At 42.2% G+C, this 13,257-nt stretch overlaps 1 protein-coding gene across 6 annotated transcripts in view; it reads right to left on the reverse strand.

Moving 5' to 3' along the window:
* Window positions 1-10,339: 10,339 nt before the first annotated feature.
* pax7a (paired box 7a) overlaps window positions 10,340-13,257 on the reverse strand; it is a 61,750-nt gene continuing 58,832 nt past the window's right edge. For all 6 annotated transcript variants that reach the window (XM_084348403.1, XM_084348402.1, XM_084348404.1 and 3 more), the window contains one exon: window positions 10,340-13,071. In XM_084348403.1, coding sequence (XP_084204529.1) covers window positions 12,956-13,071 — 116 coding nt within the window. In that variant the 3' untranslated portion in view covers window positions 10,340-12,955. The remainder of the gene's footprint in view (window positions 13,072-13,257) is intronic.

Consider the following 13,257-nt stretch of genomic DNA (forward strand, 5'->3'; position numbering starts at 1 on the left):
TTAAAAACAAGCACTGTAAGTACCACATACTGTAGATGAAAATGTTATTTTGCTAGCTAACGTTAACCATGATGGGTAGATGGGCCTACTCCTGTGCTAGCGCTGTAAACACCAACACTCCCCGGTGCTCCGAGCTTCCAGTCACGCTCAGGCAGAGTCACCGAGCATTGCTGCAAACTGAGCCAACTAGCTAACGTCATCTAGCTTCACGGCTATCTGAGTTCACTCATACATACAAGTGAAGCTATCTGCCTGTCGGGAAAGTCCATGATTCACAGAGAGCTGAGGCAGAGCAGCTAGAGGACATCAGAAGGAAAACCAGAATACACTCTATCCATTAAATATGATCCAGTTTCACCATTCTCCCTCTAACAAGTCAGTGTACCATCAAATTATTTCAAAGCTGTCATTTTAAGGTAAAATAGTTACATAATGTTTCCTCAGTCATGGTTTGTGGGCCAGACCGGTTTCCCCCCCTTCTGCTGTTAGCCGGACCACTGGACGCTTAGCTTGACCAAATGTCGATGCATCACTAATGTGAAATAATCTGAATAATCCTATTAATTAGTGTCTTACAACACAGGCAGATTTGTGCAGTGATGTTACATCTGCTCTGGAACGTGTTTTGTCCTACATTGCTCCTGTTTTTGATTGATCGCTGCCTTTTTCTGTATCATGTCTTAACACAAGTGATCAGACACTGGACGCATTTTCCGTGTGTAGTCAGGATGGATGTGATACCACGGCACAAATGTGTAAAACTCAATGAGACCTGATTAAATCCTTTATTCTGTCAGAGTTTGATATTTAGGTGTTGATGTATAAACATGATTTGGATGCTATATAATATCCTTACACTCATGGTAAATATGATTCTCTGCTTTATATTTTGTATATTTTTATACCAGTCTAAAAATATTCATCATGATCGGGGGAAAGACTGCAGGGCTTGGATGTAACATGACAAACAAGGCAGAACATTTCGTTTGGCTTCGTACGTATTAATCAGTGGAAATGGGCAGACATGTTGAGCAAACAGTCATTTAAGACTCTGCTGAGACGCTGATGGGAGCCATGATTCAATTAGATACCGAGCTCTCAGAGATGCAACAAGTATTTTAGCTCCAGACGGACGGACTCTCACACTTTAGCAAAGCTCCTTAAGACGGGTGAAATGATTTGATAGATAAGAAGTGATAACAGCAGTTCACAATGTGAAAAAAAGCAGATGAATATTGCTGGACCAATGAGCTATTTTGTTTGTCATTCGTACACATGTGGGACCGAGCACATTTTACAATTCACATCTGTTGAGCACATTTTCTAGCTTGTTTGTATTGCATCAGAAACTGGCATTTAACATGTTTGAACATATAAAGGAAACGTTATCTCTCTGTAACATCAAATGTTCTGACAACACATGTATTATCCGTCCAGATACAATATCATCAATGTCGTATCATGTCAGTTGTTTACAGAGTATGCACAGTGAATGTATAGAGGTGTCGCTAATGTTCCATCGATCCAGATCGATTCTTTTTAATAATAAACGATCCAGTATCTTCGATGCAGAGTGAAAACAAAGATCCGTATCATCATCTTTAAGATCGGCAATAAATCAACAGTGTGAACTTAGTTTAGATTTCAGATAAACAGGACATCTCACTCAGCGGTCCGCCAACTTGTTGCTCTCGCTATGACGATATTACAGCAGCTGCTCTGTTTCAACAACGTCAGGCTGAAAAATGTGCATGCAGGTTGAAATTCAACTGTGCTGCTCTGTCCAGAGATGCAGCGACTTAAACCAGCAGCGAGTAAGAAATAGTTCTCTACATAAATAATATGTGGAATTTGCTCTGAGTAATGGTACAGTCCGCTAGCCACTAGGCTAATTTATCCAGCGTAAAATGCTACAGACTTAAGCAATACCTTGACAGTTATTATCGAGCCGAATGTTATACTTTTTTTTTTAAATGTTCTCGTTGTCAAGCCACCATGTGTTTGTGAAGGCAGTTTAAGTTACACTTTATTGCACTTAACCGCTCACAGTTATTTACGATTATTTATGTGTTGTTATTTTGTTTGATGGCCTAAAGCAGAACAAAAAGGGGTAACAGCTTCTCCTGTAACCGATTGTGTTAAATGAGAAGATGATATCGTCTCATATCGGTCACAGCCCCCTGATTTGAATCAAAATCGAAATCATAACGTGGCAGACTTTGTGATATCGGCGAACAGACCTATCGTATCATTGTCCACAGAATTGATATATCATCTATTAGATAAAACATGTATGGTATCAAACATTGAACTCAAATTAAAGCCTAAATTCAACAGTGTCTGCTTATTCCTTACTTACTTACCTACTTAGCAACAATTCCTCTGATTGTAATATGAAACTCTTTTGACTTACAACAAACTAAAAGACAAAAGTTTCAGAACATATATCTCTCACATTAACAACAATATGTAAATGTAAAACAAATGAAAGACAATTGCCGTGTCACCTCATGGACCATGTGTAGAAAAACTCTGTTTTGGAACCATCGTCCTCTGCGGCCATGTTGGTTCTGACCCATGACATCACCAAACGACAACACAACATTTCCCAAAATGCTCTCAACTAAACTGTGGTCCATTCTTCTTCTTCAGTTTTTTTTTAATCAACCTTTTAACCTCATTTATTCAATTTCAGTTGCTTTTTAACGACTTTATGATCTCAAATAATTACGAATCTATGACTGAAACATACATCAGAAACATGTCAATGAAACTGTCTCGGACCATTACAACCACGGCCGTGTGGGGTCATTTTTCAGATACTTGTCTTGGATTTAATTAATTTTAAGGTGCAATTTTTATCCACCATATCTGTAAACTTGCAGTGAACTATTTATAGATTACAAAATCATGTATTAGATTTTATCTTGCTACCAAAACATAAAAAAATAATGATTAAGAATATATAACTGTGACAGAATAATCAAATAATCTTTATATTTTGCTATTATTGAGAACCTCACAGTATATTCATCCGATTTAAAAGGTGTACCATAAAAGAAATTGTCTATTAATCAGACAATTGCAAAAGCATTCTTACTACTTAAGTGCTTATTTGCATAACTTATAAGCCGGTGGCTGAATGTACGTGATCAAGTGACACATCTTCAGAGAGAACTCCTGTTTTATTTTTTTGGCGTTTTCACGATTTAAATTCAGTCGAGTCGGTTAATGTTTGATTATCACACACTTTGAATCCGACTGCATTGAGGAGACTGGATGATGGAATGCAGCACGGTGAGTATTTCTGTATTTTTGTTTGCCATTTGGTTGGTGTTGTCGGCGTTGGGTTGGGGCAGCGGGGAGTCGAGAGGCACCGCCAGCCTCACGCTGAGTCCCCTGGTGCTGCCCCCTCTCATCTACGAGAAGAGTCTCTTCTCCCCTGCTAAGTTTGCAAAGTCCAATTTTCAGCTAATATGGAGGTCGCAACAGCAGGCGCAGAGGGCGTAGTAGGACATAATGGCTATGGGATTGTAAATATTGGTTTTAGAGAGACACAATTGGAGGGCAAGCGGAGAGAAATTTCCATAGAGTATGTGCTAGCACCATTGGAGGCCTTGGTGCGGCAGAATAGATTTTCCATTCTAGTGTGTCACATTAGATTTTCGGAGGTGCTCAGTGGCAGGTACATGTCATTAGTAACACTTTAGCACAGTAATGAACCTTTTTATTTATCCGGTGCTTCTCTCATGAATGAATAAGGAGCTGCTCCCCAACTGTGCCCAGCCGTGAGGAGCAGACAGAGGAGGCAGAGGGGGAGAGAGGGGGAGAGACAGAGAGAGAGAGAGAGAGAGAGAGAGAGAGAGACGGGAGCACCATGAAGTCGAAAAAGGGGAACGTGAAGCCCTGGGGAATGCTGAGGAGGGTTAAATGATCATTATTGTGACATTCACATGCACACACACACAGACACACATGCGCTCACATATGCATCAGTGAACAAAAGAGCGCACACATGCGCACACACACACATGCACGCTCCCCACCTCCGCTCCCTGGGGTCCTGATCTGACACTCTATTTACACACACATTTACACAGTCTACTCCCTCCTTTATAAAGCTGACAGGTACTTAAGCGGTACATTACTCTGAGGAGCTCAAGCCTCACGGCGGTGTAACCAAACTGTCCATTCACCGCGAGCCTTGTCTCAGTGTTCATTCAATAATGGCCTCAGAGAAATGCAGCAGTAACGAGCACTTGTAACCGGGCAGGCGGGCAGGCAGGCGGGCAGGCCGGGAGTCTGACACCAAGCATCAGGAGACGTTTAAGATGGCCCGGGCTCATTGAGCGGAGGAGAAAAATCTGTCAGGGTTCAGTAGCTTGTAGATACAACGAGAGCCTCGGTGGTGTTTCAGTCTCATGGGAGCTCGGCTCTCCAGACCTGCCGATACCGGCGGAGTCGCTCTCTCCTGTGCTGCATCACAAATCAATGCTACAAGAAGGTTTGAGATCACTGAAAACCAATCAGCACATGTCTGTCTTAGGTCACCGACTCCTTTAACCAACGTTATACAGGTGTCAAAACCTCAATCTTAGCACCTCCTCCTCCTCGGATCCTCTCAGATCAGACCAGCCTGGTGCAGTGAAGCGGTGAGAGTGGCAATGGCTGGCGTGGTCAGGGCCCCATGTCACCCCCAGCATCCTCAGTGTTCATTTCCCTTTCATCTTGAGTGTGAAATCGCTGCCGGTGCAGCACTGACCTCAGCATTAAGAGGTCAACTATTGAAATCTGATGTGCGCCTCTCTGGCTGAGGGACTTCAACAGATGGAGGGAAAGTGAGGGAAGGTAAGAAATGGATAGAGAAGGGAGGCACTTCCTAACAAGTCGGCCATTATAGCCCTTAAAGAGTCTTAAAAGGTTACGTTGCTCTAAATAAGTTCAAGAATGTCATATTTTGGTGATAGTATCTGTCTCTTTCTGCCTCATGGTTTCTGTGTTGAAGTGAACATCTTTATACTCCTGCAAAAATCATGACTACCTTAGCCTTTATTTGACTGAACTGGATATAATAGAAGTGAAGAGAAAAATTTGGATATGACAATAAAAGCAGTCACAATATACATGATTATCGTGGTCAAACAAATTCACGATAACAATGTTTGTTTACTGTGTGTTTTGTCTCTTTTTGGCAAACAAAGTACAAGCAAAAATACACATGTAGGGAGGTGGAGAGAGTGTAAACGTAACTTAAAAAAGGGTGCAGAAAGGTTGAACATCATCGCGGGATTATTCACATATTAGCACATGTATATGATTAACACAATGTCAATATTTCAATTTTTTACATCATGATTATCGTGCATCGCAATATCGCAACACCCCTAATGACGAGGCAAATGTGCCTCCATTCATTTAAAGTCATGGCCAGCATTTATAAAAACACTTCCCCCTCGTCTACATTTATTTGTTAGAAATATCATGTTTTGCTTTCATTTTTTTCAGAAACTGACATCGCCGAGCAGAGACGCTACCAAACCCCCAAACTTTGGCAGCTCTCTGCAGAATACACGCCAGAACTTGGTGTCTCCGTGTGTTTCAAACATAAGGTTCTGCATTTAAAGTCAATTCGACACCTCATCTCAGTATGAATCCCCTCCGAAAGCATATGTGATATGAAGCGTCAGAGAAGTTTGAGGTCTTGTCTCATATTTCCCATCGGCTACACTTTCATCCCTCTCTCCGCAGCAGACCACCCCTAGCAACCCTGCCCAAATAAGGTGTTCTGCCTTCAATACTCTCCTCTCTGAAGAATCTGAGGAGTTCAGAATCTGCCGAAACTTTGGATCTCAAACACAAACATCTTTTATTCAAAGGGTGTCTGTAATCACAAATAAATAGCATTTCTAGCGATGAGCACAAGGCACAAGAGAGAGAGAGAGGAGCCTATCTCAGGAGCAGATAACTAGTAGATATGATTCCTTAGATAAGGAGCAATAATTTGGCTTTTAGAGATAGCTCCGGGGGCCGCTGTGCTGAGCTGCGCTGATTTACTGTGTGTATGGGAGGTTGTTTTTTTCCACATTTTTATCTCTCCTGTTGAAGAGCTTTTCATCTCTGATGATTTTCTCTCTTTTTTATGTATTTCCCCCAGAAGGTGAGATCACAAACCCACAGAAGGCAGAGTGGCATGTTTTAAAGCGATGGACAAAATACAAATATTTGAAAATGTATTTCATGGTAATTATGTCAGGTTTCATGGCCTTGGCACAGTACTGAGGCACAGCCTGGATGCCTTAATTTGTATAGAAACTGTAATCATTTGTTCATTTCAAGGTGAAAATTGCATTTTTTAATTTAAATTGTATCCTGCGTGATAGGCTATTATCTAGAAAAATTGTCGCTGTGTATGGCGGTCTATGCCCTGCCGTCACGCCTGTTTCGAGCCCACCTCTCCTGAGAAAGGGCTTATATATGAATCTCCTGACTGAATGCACCCAGCTTGTTCTTCACTTAGGGCCGCCACTGCACTCATTTCCATTTTTGTTATTAATATTAATTAGTTTGAGAGCACAGCTCAGATTTTAAATGTAAATCAAGCTTGGCTTCACAGTGATTTTTATCTCGCTCAGATTTCTTAGATTTACAACTTTACTCGGACTTTTCTCCTTTCGTTTCTTAAAAGATGGCTTTAAGGGAGGTGTGCATTGGTGTGTGTGTGTGTGTGTGTGTGTGTGTGTGTGTGTGTGTCTGAGCACGCATGTGCACACTTGCATTTGCAACGTTGGACAAACAAGACGAGTTGTATCTCACGAACCAAAATAAAACTGATCAAATGCAACAGAGGTAAAGTATTTCCTGACTGGGTCAAGGTTTCTGATAAATCAGATGACTTTAAGCTATGACAATATCCCATTTGAGCTCTTGCTTCTTACTTATACATGACAGATTGTCTATCTATAATACCTGAGAGGGGTAACCATGAAATTAAAAATACCTAAAATGTTCTGAAAATAAGATTTTCTCCCTATGCAAAACACACAGTTGGGTAGGAGATATATGCACACCAAGCTGTGCGTCTGTGTCTGTGTCAGTGGGATCCTTGAGGTGACGAGCACAAAGCTGAGGCTCAGGTACACGGCGTATGCTGGCATAATTACAGGATTTGGAGGATTATTATACTGTAAGTGCTTTCATGGCGACAGCTGGGAGCTTTTTACTCCCCGTGACACATAATCTCAAAGAATAAAACCAAGACCCCCAGAGCATCTCTTAATCATTTCTTAGCATACCTGCACACGGCTCTGAACTCTCTTTCTGAAGACAGATTTGTAAAATTAGAATATAATTATCATATCTGCTATAAATCATTCTGTTTTCAAACACACATTTTCTCTAAAATGGAGACATTTCTGGCCTGTTTCCCCCTCACCGAAGGCCTCACTGGTTGTTTGTGTTCTCCTTCTCTCTGGCTTTCCTGCCTCTATTTATCAGAGCATGGCCAGGTTCAGGAGCCGGGTCCTAAATTAGATCTGAATCAGAGCCTCTATTCCATGGCTCAGTCTGAAAGCGAGTATGACCGGTCTGAGGCTGTGACTTCTCTATCGCTGCCTCCTGAGCGAGCGATAGGGCCTCCTGGTCTCTACTGCGAGGCTCAGGAGTTTCATTTCCATCCCTGTGATCTAAACAAACCCATTACCGCCAGCCAGTTATGCACAGGGGCAGTACGCAAGCCCCGGGCCTGAGGACACAGCCCACGGCTAAGCTACCGTGGCACAGAGCCACCTTCAATGGCCGTATGTCCATATAGAGAGAGGAGAGGAGGAGCGGAGAGCCCGGGCCTCTGCTCTTTATCTAAACCACTCCAGAGAGGCGAGTGGAATCGGCTCTTGTGGGCTCTGTTTATCCTCTGCTCCTGTAGTCAATCAATTAGGGGATCAAAGGGGGAGATGAGGGAAGTGTCACAAAGCTCTCCCACACACCACTGCCTGAGCCGCCACCTCGTCCAGTCTGAGTGACAGCAGACCGGAGGGGGACAAAACTCTCGGGCCGGCACCTCAGGAGACAAGCCGGAGCAAAGGGGACAACCATAGCACATGCCAAGGTCTAATCTGGACAACCAGAACACAAACTTTCAGAGGAATATATGAGGGATGACACAGAGGAGACTAACAATGCATATTCAAAATGTCGAGAGGATCCACCCGAGTCTCCTCAGAGTGAACTCGCTTGGATGAATTTGCTTTGGAGTCGACCATATTCCCGCCTTATTGACATGCTGCTCCACAGCCCAAGAATGATCGTGTGTTTTGTAATTAAGACACTGACGAGAATTTGTTTCCATTTGCATCAAACGTGAGCGAGCCTTGATGATGTGGGGTGGCGATAACGCCGCAGTTTGTGGCTGATTTGAATCTGTAAATCTAAAGAGAATACTAAATATTCTGCGTCTATTTATACTCGCTGAGCTGTGTGAAGTGTGAAACGTGAGTGACAGTCACCTCATGATGATAACACACTTGTCTAAATACAAGTTCAGTCAGACGAGTGTTTGGCATCAAATCTTTCTCTTATTATGTGATTAGTGATGCATTTAATTAGTTTCATAGAATCGCAAATAAACAGTAAAATATCTGTGATTATTTTCTGGTATATAAAAACGTAAATACAACGTCACTAATTTACGCATGATTTTGTAGCTGCAGTGACTCCAGGACTGAATGGACATACCCGAGGCGTGTTTGAAATACCTCCAGCAGAGCTGATGGTAAAAACTGAATGAGCTCAACTGTCCTGACGTGTAATAATATAAAGCACAGCGGATGCTTCCGTACCACAGCGGTTCGTTCCCCCCCACACATTCACACCATACCACAGAGATTTGCAGACAACATTCCCCCGGACAGCGCTGCTGGTCAGTGGACAGAATGAATGACTTCCTCCAGCTGCAACCAGACACGCTCTCAGCCTGCGTCTCTGAGTCGGAGACGTCTGAGCTCTCATCACTCCCTAAACGCATCACCAGCACTGGAGCAGTCACCGGTGGACGGAGGACACACACATGCATACACTTATTGTATGCATATATACATCATGAGCACAGGTGCACTCATAAACTTCACACCAGGGATGCAACCATCATTAATTATGACATTTATAACGCTCTAATGAATGTGAGAAAATGCTAAATAAAACCCATCACAGTTTGATGATGGATTTTTTGTCTGACAAGCCAAAGATATTCAGTTCAGAGTGACGTACGAGAGTGAAACGCAGAAAAATCTCACATTTAAGAGGCTGAAACCAGAAAATGTTTTGTCATTCTTGTTTGACCTAAAGTTGATTTTAATCTCTTAAACTCTTAAATACTTCCTTAGTTTTTCAGTACGCTGTAAAATCTGACGAAGTGACGAAGTGAATTGAGGAAACCTCAGAACCTCAAAATAACCAAGTAAAGTAGACTAATACCTTTAAGTTGTTAAAACTTTTTAGCTCGTGCAACTTAAATGTAATAGTCTACTTTACATGGTAATTCTGAGGTTATCTGTTTCCTGATGTTTTTTAAAGTAAAGTCAACTTTACAGTGTCGAGTGTTTTCAGTTTATTAAAAATCTTCAGTCAAGCTATACGATACTTTCCACCCCAATATGCAGTGCTTTTTTTTTTTACATCATCCAATTAGATAGAAATATTATACATGCCTTGTGCATAATTTTGTACACATTTTCCCAAAATTCACATATATTACACTGTAAAATCGGACAAAGTGATCTTACTTCTAAAAAACATCCATGAAACCGATTACTTCAAAGTAAAGTAGACTTATAATATTAAGGTTGTTGGAGTTTTTTCAGCTACTACAACTTCAATTTATACTCTACTTTACTTGGTAACTCTGAGGTAATCGGTTTCCTGACCTGAAATGTACAGTGTTGGTATATTTGGAAACATCTCAACTACAATTTAAAAAAAAATGTTCTGCAGGTTTGAACATGATTGGCTGCACAGCACGAGGATATAAAAAAATGTTAATTATTTTTTTATTAATTGATGAATCACACTGTTTCACACACATGTATGGTGAAACTACACCGTAAAACCGAATCGGAAAATTACCGAAGTGGACTAATGACTTTAAGTTGTTAACACTTTTTAGCTCATAAACTTAAATTTGACAGTCTACTTTACATGGTAATCCTGAGGTAATCTGTTTCCTGACTTTTTTAAAGTAAAGTCATCTTTTAAAATGTACAGTGTAACTGCAGTCAACATTTAATATGTGAAGAAAAACATGCAAATCAATCAACACACGGTAAAAAAAAAGAGACAAATGTCAGAATCAGTTTTGGATCTTTAATTGATAACAGTTACGCCAGTGTTACAGTAAACACACCAACAGGCTGAAGGTAGTAAATACCAGTACAAGTTTCCCACTACTCTAATACTTCATACAGCAGAATAAATTATACCATGATAATATACACACATGCGGAACAGAAAAAGGAGTAAAGCAAAGCACAGATGTCAGAAAGCAACTAAACAGGTTAAGGGTCAAACAGACGGGAGAGGGGGGAGAAGGAGTCGAATGCTTTAAATATCCAAATGTTTATTGACGCAAGTGTTAGAAATGGGTTTGATACACTAAAGACGAGTCTAAAATTCTTCCTTTTTAAAATATACACATGAGTGAGGCGTCTAAGCGGAGCAGCTGGAAGTGCTGCTGCGATTCAGTGCGGAGTCAACGTTACTTTGACTTTTTCTCCGAAGTCTTATTGGTCCACAAATCAAATGTGACTCGATTCCCAGAACAGAGAGGCTGTCTTCACCAGCGTCACTGTCACCACTTGTCATCGTGCCGAACCGTCGACGGACTCCCACACGCGAGTCTCAGGGGTTCAGGTGTGTTCAGGTCCAGTCAAGTCTGTGAGATCAGGTGGTCGACAACAGCTTCCAAAGCCTTTCAAATGTACAGCAGTCCTGTGGTCCAGGGAGTCAGTCTGTGTCCCCGAGCTTTCCTTCGAGCTCAGTTTGATCCTCCTTTGTACAATTTTAATCGGAAACATTTTTCATGGAATTTATATTTTTACTAATTTATACAAATTCATTCTTGCCTGGGCCCGAACAAGAAACAGAACTTTTGGTCAAAACAAGTTAAATACAATTAAGAACAAAACCAACAGAAAAACAAGCCAGTTAAGGAAACTCAAATCAAACATTTACTTCCACAGATCCCTCGCTTACCTACCACTCGACATAGTTTTGTTTTAGTATAAAACATACTCTTTATAAACAAACAATACACAATCTGCTCCAGCTACTGTACAGGTTTTCAGTTTTTAAAAGGCGACTGAGGACCGGATCCTGTCATCGTTATCATCATCACCACCACACGGATGCCTATGAAACAAATCACAACGATCTGGTCCTGGATCGTGTCAAAAGTCAACTATGAGTGCTACACAAATGTCTCATATCCAGCTATCCTTTAAATTTTTTCATCTTTTTTTTTTTTTTTTTGTACATTTCAGTGAGTACGACAAAGTGGAGGATTAGAGGTGGCTCCGGTCCAAAACCAGAGAGGGGGGCCAATCAGTGGTGTTACCTGTGCCCTTTCACAACTGACTGGATTATATGATTTTCCAGAGTGCATGTGAATGGCACAGCTTGTGTACTTCTTAATCTCGTAACAGAAAGAGCTGGAATGCTTATATCGTAGATGGAGGCTGTGGAATGTTTCGAGGAATGTTTATTTCGTCCGAGAGTGGAAACCAACTGAAGGTGCATTTACAAAATGTGCTAATTAGTCTATAAAAACAGAAATACTGACGGGTAATGGAAAGGGTCACTGTGAATTAGCTTTGACATTATTTTTGTGTGATTTAATCTGCTTTACACTGCTAAAGTCACACAGGGTTTCCTGGCAGATGGGATTTGGGAGGAGTGGAGGGGGAAGGGGAGGGTGAGTTAGCCCTCCTTGGCAAGGTCCATATTTCTAAACAAAATACATTAATATCCCCAATCCTGTTTTTGCAAACAATGCCCCCCTCCCCATGGACCGCGGCTAAGGATGGGATGGAGGTTAGAAGGGGAAAGCTATTGGCCGCCAAAACGCTGCTTTAATTCCCTGCAGAATCCATCCAGCCAGACTTCCCACAGAGTGGCCAAGTTCTTTAGGAATGTCAAGATGAATATGAAAGTGGGAAGGTCAAATCGCTCACGAACATTAGAGCTCAGGGAACAGGCAGAGGAACAGCAGCTTGGAAAACAATCATCCTCTCTCTCATGTGACTGTGCCGACACGCAGAACATGCACACGCAACAGACACTCACTCCCGAATCGTCTCAGTCATCCACACTGTGTTTTACACACCAACATCTAACAGAGAAAAGAGATACGAATGGAATCAAAGAACAACATAAATCACATTAACCATAATCATATAACAGCAACAATAATCTTAACAATATCAAAAAGGAACAAGAAGAAGAGTCGTTCAAATGATATTGGCTTTGTTAACTACTATGAACAGCAAGGTCAAAGTACATGTTGTTGATGGCTCGTAATGTGTGCTGGACTGCAGCCATGACAAAAAGGGACCCGGGCCAAGGCGGCCGGCTATCCTGGGGTGTTCTGGGGTCCTGTCTGGCCTTCTGAGCAAAACAAAAACAGGGTTTGGGGCTGGGGCAGGAGTACAAGGAGCAGGCAGAGGCGCCCAGATATCGAGAAGAGAGGGTGCAGAGCCGCCTGGTGGTTGACAATGGCGTGAAAAGTTTAAAGTTCCATTCCCCGGAGAGCCTTGTCACACCCGCAAGCGTCACCCTTTCACAGCTGCGTGTCTGTGCGCTGATGTCATGGCCGGAGCTGCAGAGCGAGGCGAGCTGGAGTTGGAGTCCAGACTTGATGGAGCATGGAGGAGGGTGGCAGAGTGCGGAGGAGAGCGGTGCAGGGCGAGCTTTAGTAGGCCTGACCCGTCTCCACCTGCAGCAGTCCCAGCACGGCCGAGTGGTCTCCCAGTTTCATCCTCCTCTGGGTGGACAAGCTCACGTTCTTGGCCAGGTAGTCTACGGCAGCTGAAAATAAAAAGAAACAAAACACACGTCAGACAGGTGGTTGATTCCTGAGACATATGTCCTATTCACTCGCATTTCATTTCTCTGATTAAGGCTGAAATAAGTTGTGGCAGAAGCGAGTGAGTCAAATGAAAAACAATTCATAGAGAGAGAGTGAAAGATAAAAACCCCTCCCCTGTCCCTTGT

This window comes from Pagrus pagrus (assembly GCF_965226575.1).
Source record: "Pagrus pagrus genome assembly, chromosome: 3".
NCBI classification, from domain to species: Eukaryota; Metazoa; Chordata; class Actinopteri; order Spariformes; family Sparidae; genus Pagrus; species Pagrus pagrus.